This window comes from Ovis canadensis, chromosome 3 (assembly GCF_042477335.2).
Source record: "Ovis canadensis isolate MfBH-ARS-UI-01 breed Bighorn chromosome 3, ARS-UI_OviCan_v2, whole genome shotgun sequence".
In the NCBI taxonomy this organism is placed as follows: domain Eukaryota; kingdom Metazoa; phylum Chordata; class Mammalia; order Artiodactyla; family Bovidae; genus Ovis; species Ovis canadensis.
In genome coordinates this window covers 11,481,921-11,496,054 of record NC_091247.1, presented here as the reverse complement: position 1 = coordinate 11,496,054, position 14,134 = coordinate 11,481,921, and the positions used below count along the sequence as shown (strand labels likewise).

Sequence of the window (14,134 nt, the reverse complement as noted above, 5' to 3'; positions counted from 1 at the left end):
CTGGCTTAACATGGATACAAATAAAAGGAAGTCCTGTTCGGATGCCATGAATATAGTAAGGGTGGCCACAAGAAGCCTTCACTTACCTGGTCCCCTTCTTATTGGGCACTGAGTACGGACGGAGAAAATCCAGCTTGCTCTTGCTGATGACACACAGGTCAACGTTACTCCCAGACCCCAGGTCATTGAAGATCCCGGCTGCTATGGCTTCACTCACCAGCTTCTTAGCTTCCTCCTCCTGAGAAAGAAAATAGCAACAAGAGTGTTCCCAGTCGAATGGAGGGCCTGCTCTGATGTCCAGAGTGCTGTCAGAAGCAGGAAGAGAAAAGGGGGAGGGGAAAAGGCCAACCTGTGAGGTAGGCATCATTTTTAGCGCCCGTTAATGAAGGAAAGGTCTCAAAAGTACTTCAATGATCTGCCCAAGGTTCTGCAGCCGGTAAGCAAGAGAACCAGGCCTTTCAAACCCTTTATGCACACATGCCCTCTTCAACAAACTTTCACGTCAGACGCCTGCCACGTAATAGGACTGTGGGCTGATAGCAACGTTTTCACCTAAAACGGGGGTTGGTGAACTTGTCTAACAAAGGCCAAGGTAGTAAGTGTTCTGGGTTTGTGGACAGTCGCCGTCATAACTACTCAGTCACGGCAGCACAAAACAGCCACAGAATACGTAAACAAGTGGGTGTGGCTGTGCGCCAACACACCTTCACCAAACAAAAACGGGTGCTGGGCCAGATTTGGCCCGCGTGCTGTAGTTTGCTGACCCTTGATCAAAAATGTCCAAAATGGTTGGAATCTGCTTCCTGGTAACATAAGAAAGAAAGTCAATATCATGGTGAAAAAAATGAACACCAAAACACAATTCTGGGGAAATGCTATCAGAGCCAAGGCCAAGACCTCCTGCACTAGAGAACCTGACCCCTCCCACTAGTACGTCTGCATGCTCGCTGAAGTGATTCCTTTCTGGGAGTCACTCTTACCTTTCCTTTAAGAGCAAGTCTTAAGTCTCTAACAATTACTGGTAAAAAAAAATGTAGATTAATTTATTTCTTACTCAAGAAGCACCAGATTCAAGTAACTACAACAAAAAATATTAAGGGCTAATGGATAACTGAGAAGGAGCTGTGAGAACACTGGCTGGGTCAGCAAAACTTCAGGGAGGGCCCGCACACCAAGCACTCAGAAAGCAGAAGGCAGGCGCCACAGGCAGCAGGGCAGGACCTGGGGAACAGCAGGCTCAATCTCTTCACACAAGGACAAAAAAAATGAACCAGTCTTGCAAAGAGACTTTAACTTGGGCTTCAGCCCCCCTTCCCCACACGAGGGCATGGAGTCCAACTGGCAAGCTGAAATACAGAGCTCATCCAAGCAACATCCTTGGAGAAACTCGGATGCCTGGCCCAAATTCCAGCCTGAAATCAAAGAGAGCAAGTTCACTGTCTACAAGTACTGAGAAGGGCTCCTGGTCCTCAACCTGCCCAAAGCCAGTAAGTAGGATTCCAGTGACATGAGCGCCCTCTACAGACTCAGAGAAGGCCCTGCTGGAAGTGGGATCCTCAGCAACCCAGCAGCAGGGGCTGGGGGTTATTCTGATCTTTATCCCACCAGGTTTTCCCACTTCCTGAGTGGCACCTATGTGGCCTCAATAAAACGAGTTATTCTCTTGTGTGTATTCAGCCCCACAGAATTCATTCAAACAGGATCCTCTCATTAGAAGTTCTCTCCTGCGATTCCCAAGTCTATGGAGGTCAAAAGCCTTACCAGAAATCAGTGAAGGTGGGGGCAAAGAAAGCATCTTAGAGGGGGAGGTGGCTGCTGCTACCATTCAGTTCAGTTCAGTCGCTCAGTCATGTTGGACTCTTTGCGACCCCATGAACCACAGCACACCAGGCCTCCCTGTCCATCACCAACTCCCAGAGTTCACTCAAACTCATGTCCATCGAGTCGGTGATGCCATCCAACCATCTCATTCTCTGTCGTTCCCTTCTCCTCCTGCCCCCAATCCCTCCCAGCATCAAGGTCTTTTCCAATGAGTCAACTCTTCACATGAGGTGGTCAAAGTATTGTAGTTTCAGCTTTAGCATCAGTCCTTCCAATGAACACCCAGGGCTGATCTCCTTCAGAATGGACTGGTTGGATTTCCTTGCAGTCCAAGGGACTCTCAAGAGTCTCCTCCAACACCACAGTTCAAAAGCATCAATTCTTCAGTGCTCAGCCTTCTTCACAGTCCAACTCTCACATCCACACATGACCACAGGAAAAACCATAGCCTTGACTAGACGGATCTTTGTTGGCAAAGTAATGTCTCTGCTTTTTAATATGCTATCTAGGTTGGTCATAACTTTCCTCCCAAGGAGTAAGCGTCTTTTAATTTCATGGCTGCAGTCACCATCTGCAGTGAATTTGGAGCCCAAAAAAATAAAGTCTGACACTATTTCCACTGTTTCCCCATCTATTTGCCACGAAGTGATGGGACCAGATGCCATGATCTTAGTTTTCTGAATGTTGAGCTTTAAGCCAACTTTTTCGCTCTCTTCTTTCACTTTCATCAAGAGGCTTTTTAGTTCTTCTTCACTTTCTGCCATTAAGGGTGGTGTCATCTGCATATCTGAGGTGATTGATATTTCTCCCGGCAATCTTGATTCCAGCTTGTGCTTCCTCCAGCCCAGCGTTTCTCATGATGTACTCTGCATAGAAGTTAAATCAGCAGGGTGACGATATACAGCCTTGACGTACTCCTTTTCCTATTTGGAATCAGTCTGTTGTTCCATGTCTAGTTCTAACTGTTGCTTCCTGACATGCATATAGTTTTCTCAAGAGGCAGGTTAGGTGGTCTGGTAGTCCCATCTCTCTCAGAATTTTCCACAGTTTATTGTGATCCACACAGTCAAAGGCTTTGGCATAGTCAATAAAGCAGAAATAGATGTTTTTCTGGAACTCTCTTGCTTTTTCCATGATCCAGCAAATGTTGGCAATTTGATCTCTGGTTCCTCTGCCTTTTCTAAAACCAGCTTGAACATCTAGAATGTTCAAGCTGCTACCACAGAAACAGCAAAAACCAACCACTAAGTTAACAAATGCAAAATCATTCCAACTTGTTTCGGGGGACCTGGTGGGGGGGGGGGTGGGGTCTGTGTATCAAAGTACCTTGCTTATACCTCTGCTCCTGACCTACCACCTCCTCTCCTCTCCTGTTTCATTTCACTGCTATTCTCATCACTGATGCTGGTGCCCTGAGCCAGCCAACAGTACTCAGTGGTTGTCACAAACACTGCTGGTAGCACTCAGGCCTGCAGATTTAAATTTCCCAAATTATTTAATACTTGAGGATGGGGATGAGGAAGACTTACAGAACCTGAAATATACACAATATGAGACATGCTCATCTAACATCAATCCATTACGATCCGCTGATGCCAAGGTGCCAACAGTGCTGAGATTACAGGTGAGACTTCCTCTAGTTTACAAATATTCTTTAATGTGAGTAGATGAATGTACAAAACTTAAAAATTTTTTAAGTTAAAAACTAATGCAAAATATATTACATACAACCTGAATTACTCATAAAATGCTTTTTAAAATTGGGGAAATAAACCTTCTAAATTCCTCCCACTACCACCCCTTCAAATTCTAGGAAAGACAATTCATTAAAAAGGGAAATATCTCAAGTCTCTGATTTTTTTTTTCTTTCTGTAGTCCTACCCACCTCTCATACACACAGGACCGAAAATGTTAAAGCACCTACTATAGTGTGTCAAGTACTGAGGTAGACTTTGATGATCATCGTCATTTCTACCCCTACCCTTAACTAGCTTCTGAGGTTGGTGTTGTCAGAAACCAAGGCAGAGAGAGAGTCAATGACCTGCCCAAGGTCACACAAATAATTAAAACAGGACTCTGGGCTCTAGGGCCAGAAGGCCATACCACCACACCAGCTCATAGGTAACCTGTCTCAGCTGTGAGCTGGGGGCTCCTGACCAAGTTGGGAAGACAGCAGCCCCTTGATTCAGGGTGTCATTCCTCATCAGCAAAAATCTTCAGAACCTGAACAAGTATAAGAGAAAGATGAAAAGTAAAAGTTGCTCAGTTGTGTCCGACTTTTCGCAACCCCATGGACTATATAATCCATGGAATTCTCTAAGCCAGAATACTGGAGTGGGTAGCCATTCCCTTCTCCAGGGGACCTTCCCAACCCAGGAATCAAACCGGGGTCTCCTGCATTGCTGGTGGATTCTTTACCAGCTGAGCTACCAGGGAAGCCCAAGAGAAAGATGGTGGTTGCCAATTTCTCGTTGAGCCAACTCACAGACCCTCTGATGGTCACTTCCATGGTGGGGAAAGCACTGCCCACAGACCACCACCTAAACATTTCTACAAGGTGATATGGCAGAGATGAACATTAAGATCCAAAGTCTTATTCCACATATTCCTCACCTCCACCAAAAACCCTCAAAAAACAAATAGGGTGAAAATTACCAAGGCTTTTCTGTCTGCCGATTATTTTACATAGTTAATGCCTTCAACAAATATTTGCAGACACCTACTATGTTCCAGGAACTGTATCTTATGACAAATATGGTCCTTTACCGTAGTATCTCCATACCCAGAATTCTAGACATATATGCAAATATGCTACTGGGCATATTCATACTGTGTTTTCTTCATAGTGGATTTTCACAATTAAACAAGTCTTGTCTTTAACACGTGCTACCAAATATTTAGGGAAGCTATTGAGAAAAACCACAGACTAAAAGCAAGAGGTAGGGAAAACACATTTTTATCTGTCTCTGGGTCACAGTAAGTGCAGAAGCATTATTTCTTCCCTTAGGATTCATTCTTCATGGGGAAACCACCTCACTTTTCTGGAAGCAGCAAAGGGACCAGAGTTCTAGGGAGAATCCACCTGGGGACAGCTGCTACACACGGGCTGTGACCCCAGCTGTTAAGGCCCAGTGTGAGGCGCTCTCCCACTGCCGGGCCAGCAGCCTCCCCTGGCCAGCTGCTTGTGGATTTACACTGCTAGTCACAGGGGAACTTGGATTCAATGTGTACGCAGAGCAGCTGGACTCATCCAGGCTACCTCCCCCCCCCGCCACCCTCCCCAACAAAAAAGGCTATGTAGGCCAATGGCAGCTTCCTTTTACTTTGAGCTGCTCGGCAAAAAGACCACCATCATGATCCCGGTGCTCAAGTTAGTTGAGCAACCCAGGTTCAAGGTCATCAAGCAGGGTTGGAGGCAGACAGAATGTGTTTCAGTCTCCAGCCTCCTACTTCCTCATTGCTGTGCACCCTTGAGCAAGTCATTCCACCTCTCTGAGTTCACTCTCCTCTGTAATATAGTGATGATAACTTAAGATTTATCACACGATTACTGAATGGGTCTGGCACATGGCTATTGCTTAAAAACTGGTAACTTATTTAATCCAGCAAGCCAGAGGGCTCCAAGGGACATAATTAATCTCCGAAGAGTGACTGACTGTACCAAACACCAGGCCAGGAGGAGGAGGTCCAAACAAACCTGCTGGCAAACCTTTACACAGTGCAGTGGAGAAGTTCCTATAATAATTAATCCAAGCAAAAAGCACACTCCCTAAAAGTTCAGAGAATATAAAAGGAGCACTTCCTGCTTTATGGCTACAAAGACCAAACTAACTGGGAGTATCAGTCCCCCGGGCCACCCCTGCTTCTTAAATGAGATTACAATAAGAGTGATGTACTGTACTACAAGTCGGCTGTGACAAGCAGCACTTTATAGAGCTATCTGTTTGTCTCCATCACTGCATCGCACAATGTGTCCCTGGACTCCAATGTGCAGCTCCATTTACCGCTACATGACAAATGGGCAGCACTTGTAAAAGGCACAAAGAGGTCCGCACCGGCCATGTAATGGTCACCACAGCTGTACCCGAGTGCTTGAGGGGACAAAACAGACCCCCAAGTTCATTAAACTGACCAGTAATGCATCTTTCAAAAAGTGCCTTAGGAATCGTACAGAAAAGGCTAAAATAAATAACTCAGCATGGAAGGCTAATCTGAAATGGTGTTTGATAAATTATTTATAACACAGGCGATTGTCTGCATTTAATATTGGAGCTACTAGTAGCATCTTTAAAAGATGATTTATGGGTTGTAATGCTATTAAACTTTATATTGGCCCACTGCTAGCTATAAAGTCTGCTGAGATTTAGAGAATGAGTTTTAAACTGTCACTGCAACATCAGAGGAGATGGAGACTGTATTAAATCTTTACTTTAAACCTGTTATCTAGAGAGTTGCATTTTGTAGACACTCACAAACTGATAGATTACCTCGGCATCCACAGTGGTACAGGCCCAAACCAGTCCTGCAAAGAAACTTTTCTACATTACTCTTGTCTGCAGCAACAGTCAGACCTCTCTTCTCACTTCAGTGATCTTTAGACTGGGAGTGTTACCAGAGTAAAATGTAGGGGAGCTAGCCAATGGGCACCCTGGATAGCTCAGCATCAAATTAATCCTCTTTAAATAAACCCTCGGCATGCTACTGCTGTGCATTATGAACAGTGCTTTATGGTGGGGCAGGCAAGGTACTAAATATGCATCTGACTAAAAACCCAACCTACTATTTTATATACAGCTGCAGAATCTGAAAACACACATATATGGCAAGTCATTTGAAACAACAGATTTGTAACTAAAATTTTTAAAGAAGTTAAAACAAAACTGCTTATTTCCTGGAAAATACATTCCATTTATGTGGCTGAGGTGCAAGTGTTAAGCAGGCTGAAGAAAAGAGAAACACTCAGCTTTTTTCATAACAAATGGCACTCCCTGGCGCTCTTGTTTTCCAGGGCATTTCAGAGGCGCCCCTTGCTTTCTGTGCCCCTGTCACACCAAGAGCCGGGGGCAGCGGCTCTCCTGCCTTTGCCTGAGGGGAACAAGGATGTGGGTGGCATCACAGCTGAACTCTCCCACAATTTTCATCAGTTTTCCTATTTGCCATTAAATCTACAAGGACCATTTAGTTCATAACAGTTTGCTCCTTTACTAAAAACTAACGATTTTACTCAGTAAGAACTGAAGCAGTCCAAACTCCATTTTGGAAAATCTCCATAATCTTTTGTCGCTTTGACTTGAAACAGTAAAAAAATGCTATTTCTCTGATGATCACAGCAGAACAGATAAAACTCTGGGTGTGACAAGAGTCTGGACTCTAAAGAGGACCAAAATCATGCCGTTTCAATCCCAGAAGCTAGCACAACGCTTGGTGTGAATATCAACAAATTAAAAAATGAAACACTGACTTCAAATGCATTCACAGCTCTGCCAAAACTAAAACATGAAATTGATTATGAAACAAAGATCAAAAAAAAAAAAAATCAATACAAAATGGGGGAATTCCCTAACTGCGTAAGTCCAAACTGGGACCAGGGAGCAAGAGCATTCAAAGACAGTCAAAGAGGAAGAGGTTTGGGCAGGATATTCTGCAGTGGCCTACTGAGAAGCTGAGGTTCTGACTATGCCACTGATGTGGCCTGAAGGAGTCATTCATGGCTGACGGTTGAATAAAATTTAAAGAGCTCAAAAAAGTGTTTAAAACCGGTCCCCCAAAAGCAGTATGCTTCCCGTACCTCTAACAGGCCTGATGTATCCCCCTGTATAGCCACATACTTTATAGTGGAAAAGGTTAGTTTTTTTTCAGACTGGACTGTGTGATAAAAGCAAAAATGTCTGAGTTTTTGTTTTCAGCTTGAGCTGTTTGGGTAAACATGGTCTGCCTGTGTAAACATCTGAACTGTCTGGTGTAAGTGAGTTGCAGCTGGTGCTGAGGGTGCCCAGAGTGGGGACTAATTTAGTCACCGTGTCTTTAAGGTCTAGATGGTGCTGCCATTTCTTTCCTTGTGGCATCCAAGAACTGTGTGACGCAAATAATGAAGGGCAAGCCTGCTGGGGATTCACGAGTGATTAAAAAGGATTTTGTCTGAGATGGGAAGGGGAGTTCATATTCAAGGAACTGCCAGCCAAGTCCCTGCCAACTTGGTCTGTCCCAGATCACTGAATGGCGCAGAAGGCTGAGCAGGGCTCAGGCTAGGAGAGATGTGCAAGGCTGCACAACTACAATGGGCCAAAAAAAGACGAGAGAAGCCTGGGAGAACTGGGTTACTAATGAAGACAGTGCTCAACTCTCTCTGAGCCACAAGGGCCGTCGGAAGAATAGGGACAATGCCTCTGCCCAAGGGCTGCTGGGAGGAATAAACGGACGGGAATGCCCTGACACACAGACTTTAGAAACAGAATTGGTGCCAACTTCAAGGGCATAAGGAAAAAGACGAGGTTGTAAGAGAACTAACATGGGCACCCACCATATCCCTGGGTCTTAGCCAAACTTTTATGTTACCTTATTTAATCCTCATCATTTCCACCTGTACTGCAGATGAAATGGAGGCACAAGGAAGGGTAAATGGTGCATTCAAAGCACACATGCATGCTTAGTTGTGTCCAACTCTCTTAGACCCCATGGACTACAGCCCAGCAGACTCTTCTGTCCATGGGATTTCTCCAGGCAAGAATGCCGAGTGGGTTGCCATTGCCTTCTCTAGGGGATCTTACCAATCCAGGGATCAGCCCACGTCTCCTGCCTCTCCTGCACTGCAGGTAGATTCTTTGCTACTGAGCCACCTGGATGGCCGCTGAAGGCACACAGCTCTGCATAAGTGGGATTCAGGGATCCATGCCAAGTTAGTGTCTGGCATCACCAAAGCCTATGTCTTCCTACCCCACCACAGGAAAAAAGATGGTGGGCAAGAGGCTCTGCTGGATTCTGAGACAAGCGAATGGAAGGAAAAACACCTAGGCTTCCAGAGGGAAAAGGACCAAGAGAGATGGGAACATACTGCTTTCCACAAGGAGAGGAAATCAGCATTCACAGCATGTGTGTATACAAATATATATTTCCAAGGCTGCACTGAATCAAATATAATCAGAGGGGTGGGGGGAAGACTAGGTTTAAAGAAAGAGTGAGAAATATGTTCAACAGTCCTTCAAATGAAAACCAAGTTGCCCCAGGTAGTATTAAGATCTTAGTAATACTTCTCTCTCTCTCCGTAAAACAATGCGGTCAGTGATAACTCTGCCAATAAATTCCTGCAGATACTGCAAGGGCTATCACCAGAACAGAGGGGAGGCGGGGAACGGAGTGGGTTTGTTCCTTGGGTCTCAACAAAGGTACAAAGGAGCCATGTTCACATCGAGCCTATGTACCTCCAAAGTCTGGAGGGTGGGAAACCAGTGCAGAATGCAAAGTGCGTGGGACGGCTATGGGCACTGTTACACTCCCAGATGCTGCTTCTACAGCCTCACAGGGATTAGGAAGGACTAGGAGGAGGTCCAAGCAAGCTCAGGGCACTCTTGTTGAGGGCATTTAAAGATGACCACAAAGGAAGCAGATTTCAAATGATGCAAAACCCCTCAAAGAAAGGTACAGGTTAGCTTCGTTCAGCACACATTTACTAATGCTCTGCTCTGATACTAATACAGTCCAGGGACAGTGTGCCAAACACTGGGTATAAGGCCTGAACAGATAAGACCCTGCCCACGAAGACTATAGAGTCCAGAGAGGAAACAAGCACAACATGAAGAGTTTTTAAGAGACAAGGCTGACAATGGAACTATGAGAAGGGTACAGAGGTCTCACAGGGCGCAGGTGATAAAGACTGGGTTGAGGCTTGACACTCATGTAAATGGCAGCCAAGCTGAGGTGCAGAAGTGATGGCAGGAGTAAAGCCATGAAAATGGGAAGGACACAGGTGTAGGCAGGTAGCTAATTCCACGTGGCTGAATCCCAGAGAGCCTCACGGGCCACAGAGAGAGCTGACCCTTCATTCTAGTGGGAAGACGAGGAAACTTTGAAGCTGGCAAATGATGTAGTTAGATTTGTGCTTTTTGAAACTGCAGCCTGGAAGCAGTGGGGGAGGAGAGGCCAAAGGCAGGCAACAGGAAAGCAAGTGATTGGGGGGCCTGAGCAGACACCAGGGAGGACCAACAGCAGAAGTGGGAGGCAGATGAAGGGGAGGAAGAAGGAGCACAGGAGAGGGAGAAGCAGAGAGTGCCGCCTGGACTTTCAGCATCAGTTATGGACACTGACCAAACTCTAAACAAACTCAGTCTTCACAGAAAGGCCTCTGTAACTTCCTGGCAGCTATTTTTCTGATGGGTTGATGAGAGACAATGGTTAAGTTAATTACATATCCTGTGGCAGGAATTCTAAAGGGTGTCACCATAAAGGGACAAGATAAAGCCAGAGCCAGTGAAAGTATACTGAGGTTGTTCTGGAAAAAAATGGCCTGGGCTGGAACCAACCTGTAAATGCCACTTCACTGGTGGTACTGAAGTGAAGTCGCTCAGTCGTGTCCAACTCTTTTCGATCCCATGGACTGTAGCCTACAAGGCTCCTCGGTCCATGGGAGTTTCCAGGCATGAATACTGGAGTGGGTTGCCATTTCCTTCTCCAGTGGATCTTGGTGGTAGGGGCTCCTGTCTGGCCCCTGGAATGTAGTAGAAAGAGTAGAAGGGATTGGTTGACAATGGGGGCAACAGCAGAAAGACTGTAAAGAAGGAAGCTCTAAGGGAGATGTATGGTCACAAGGGTTTGGCTATGTTCGAGGAACAGCTCTGAAGAAGCAGAAACGGACAGGCAGAGAGCAGACAGGGCAGGTGAGTCCGATCAAGGCCCCTGCCCATCACCTTTTCCTGGGACCCCAGGCACACACAGTCTGCAGTTACTTATGGATCTTGAGGTAGGGAAGCCTTCCAAAAGGGCATAAGGAAACTTCTGGAGCCACTGCATATATCTGCTATATTGATCATGGTGATGGGAGATGGGAGGAGGGGGAGGGACAAGGCAGAAGCAAAGAATTTGAGAATGAAGATTCAGGAGATTCAGCTACGAATCTAGTCTTCTTACTTACAAGCTACATAAAGTCACTCAACACTTTTAAAGTCCCAATTTCCTCATCTGCAAAAGAGGCCTAAAACCACCAGCAGCAGAGTGGCTGTGAGGATTCAAAGACTCCATGCACAGAAGCTGAGAGCACGGTGTCTGGTATGCAGGAAACCCATGATGATAGCTAACTTGGTTTGATTCTACCCCTCTCTCTTAATACACACGAGCGGTTATCAAAAGCTTAACCCTAACCCTTTCAGAACTACCAATGCAGTGGGCAACCAAAAATAACTTAGTACCAAAAATAACTCAGTAATAGTACTTTTATAACTTCTAGTTCAAAGCAAATCAATTATGAAAGAAGCAATTATACCACAAATGAAATTCAAAATGATACCATAAGACTGCTCACATGCGCATCTTCCACACAGACTTACTGCCATGTCAATAAAAAGTGTACTAAACAGCACATTTTCACTTGTTATATGCCACTAGAAATTCTATTCTAAAAGGAGAACTTTACATTCACTATTTGCAGGCACTGTGCCAAGTACGTTCTTCCACTTATTCTTCCAAATAACCCTTTAAGATATGTACTACCCTTTCGCCATTTTACAAATCCAGGAAACCGAGGCTCAGGGAAGGAAAATGACGAACCCAAAAACATACAGCCAACAACTGGAAGGTCTGAGATTCAACATAGTTTTGTCTGACTTCAGAGCTCATGGATTTTTGACTCAAGACAGTAGAACCTCCAAGAACTAGCATCCAAAAACAGCAATGATGCTCGTTTCTTCCTTAGATATAACTGATTACTCACTCATGGGTTTATCTTTTTAAAGTACTTTACCTCTGAAATTCTTCAAAGTTGCAAACATATTGCTTAAATAATGCTACTCTATCATTCCATTATTCATCTGGCTTGTTAAGAACATCCTGATGAGTTTTTCTAAAAAATTCATACATTCATCAAATTCTAAAGCAAAAGCCTATCAAATTCACTGCATCCAGCACTACATTTAAAGGTTGATATCTCCCTAAAATACACGTATAAAAACTTCTCAGCAAACAGAATGAGTCAAACTGCTCTTTAAACCACCTTGTATGTCAATTTAAAAAGATAACCATTTAAGTTCATTTTCCCATGAGGCCACTTGTTGACTGTAAATCTTAATTAAAACAGGGACTTCCCTGGTGGTCTAGTGGTTAAGACCTCACCCTCCAACACAGGGGTGCAAGTTTGATCCCTGGTCAAAGAACTAAGATCCCACATGCCTCATGGTCAAAAAGAAACAAAAAACATAAAACAGAAGCAATACTGTAACAAATTCAATGAAGACTTTAAAATGGTCCACATTTAAAAAAATTCTTTAAAATAAAAACAGAGTAGGCATGTCAATTATACCTCAATCTTAACTAAAACAGACTGAGAAAAGGCACTTTAATTTTCTTTTAACATTCTGGGACAGAGGATGAGAGAGCAAACTTTTGTTAAGCCTGACTGTAATTTACAAATATGATCCTAATAATCCCGTCAGGTGCTGACTTAAGCCCGTTTTACAAATGAGTTTTATCTTTTACAAACTGGGGGCACAGGGGTTACAGAAGAGGCAAAAAACAACCTTAAACCTAGAACTCTTCAAAGTTCACACACACACTTGCCATCACGCCCTATTCTTCCTCCTGTCTCTCTAATTTAATTTATCTTCATTAAGAGACACCAACCTATTTGTCAAGGAATCAAAGTTAATGATTCCTTAAGTCTTTTCAGCATTCCAGTATCACCACAGTTCTGATTTTTAGGAAAAAACTACATTCCAACATTTATGGCAGGGTGACAACAACTGTGAGTGTGATTGTGGTCTACAGAAAACAATGTTCATTGCAAATAAATTCAAAAACCTGGACTACTAGGTGGAATTTTAAAATATCTATTTAGCACAATTTCGTATTTTTAAAATTTTTTGTTTCTGCACAATTTCAGGGTTAGGGGAGAGTGGTATAAATTACCTCACAGAAACCCACAAGTAACATTATCTGCTAAGGTTAAAACTTTAACTACCTTCCTGAGGTATGCTGCTGGGGTCTCATTACAGCAGGTAATCTCACATTCTGCCATGCACAACACACTAAGTACCAGCATCTCCCAATTACACTGCAACGTAAATCTCAAAGGACATTTGAAAAGTCTACACAGCTCCTGCACCCACTGCCGAAACACAGCCACCCCTAATGGAACGTGGCAGCTTTCTAAACTAAATATTCACACGCAGGGACAGGGCTGCTTAAGCTCAGCCCTCTCCCACACTGAAAAACGGATGCTAATTAGAAGGCCACACTGACTCGGGAAATGACCGCTCAGACAACTTGAGACACTGTCTGGAGTTTTGTTTTCCTATTTCCAAACATGTTCAGCTGCCTAAACTTCCAGGGTTACACCACCGAGAGAAAGTTAGAGCAGGAGTCCGCACACCTCTGTACATGGTGATGGCCCTCTCCTGGAATAGCTTCCTCTCCTCTTCAGACTCCCCACCCCACCCCTTCCCTAATCCCCAAGACAAAAACAATTTCAAGTGAGGAAACACATGCTCTTTGAGGCCACCTTAAAGGCCCCGAGACAGACCTCACCAATCCCTCTTCTGCATCAATCCTATGCTCCCCTTATAAGCACCATTCTTGTACTTTCAGTACTGTTTGTGGGCCTGTTCACCCCAGCAGGCTGCAAATGTCTCTAAGAGAGGGACTCTGCCTCAGAAGCAGGCACAGAACTTGGCGCCTGGTTGGAGAGAAGTAAGACTCAGATGAAGGCAACTCAAGTCCACCCTTCACATCTCAGAATGACCATCACCCTCAAGAGTTTACAGAAGCCTAACGGCAACTCTAATGGGGACACAGATGTGCTGGTGGTGTAGGTACCAAGAAACTTCTGGTTTCTTTGCCCACTCCTCTTCTGCCTTTGCCAACTTTTATGTGTTTGAGAAGTTTTTGAGAAAGCACTTAAAAAAAAAAAAGCCTTCATAATAGCAGAGGTATCCAAGGTACATTTGTTCTTAGCGTAATCATTTGGCTATTTTTGGAACTGTCTTTACTTCAGCTAGCAAAATCTAGACTTGATCTAGGCTGTGATGCAAGAAAAATAACTGTCATAGGAGTAGTAATGGCTTTGAAATATCTCATGTAAGCCAACTTTCTCATGCCTCTTAAGAACTGCCAA

General features: G+C 44.4%; 1 protein-coding gene across 1 annotated transcript in view; it reads right to left on the bottom strand.

Moving 5' to 3' along the window:
• The window catches only part of PSMB7 (proteasome 20S subunit beta 7), a 56,631-nt gene that overhangs the window by 2,435 nt on the left and 40,062 nt on the right, over positions 1 to 14,134 (bottom strand). The window contains exon 7 of the mRNA XM_069582522.1: positions 87 to 238. Within this exon, the coding sequence (XP_069438623.1) occupies positions 87 to 238 (152 nt within the window). The remainder of the gene's footprint in view (positions 1 to 86; positions 239 to 14,134) is intronic.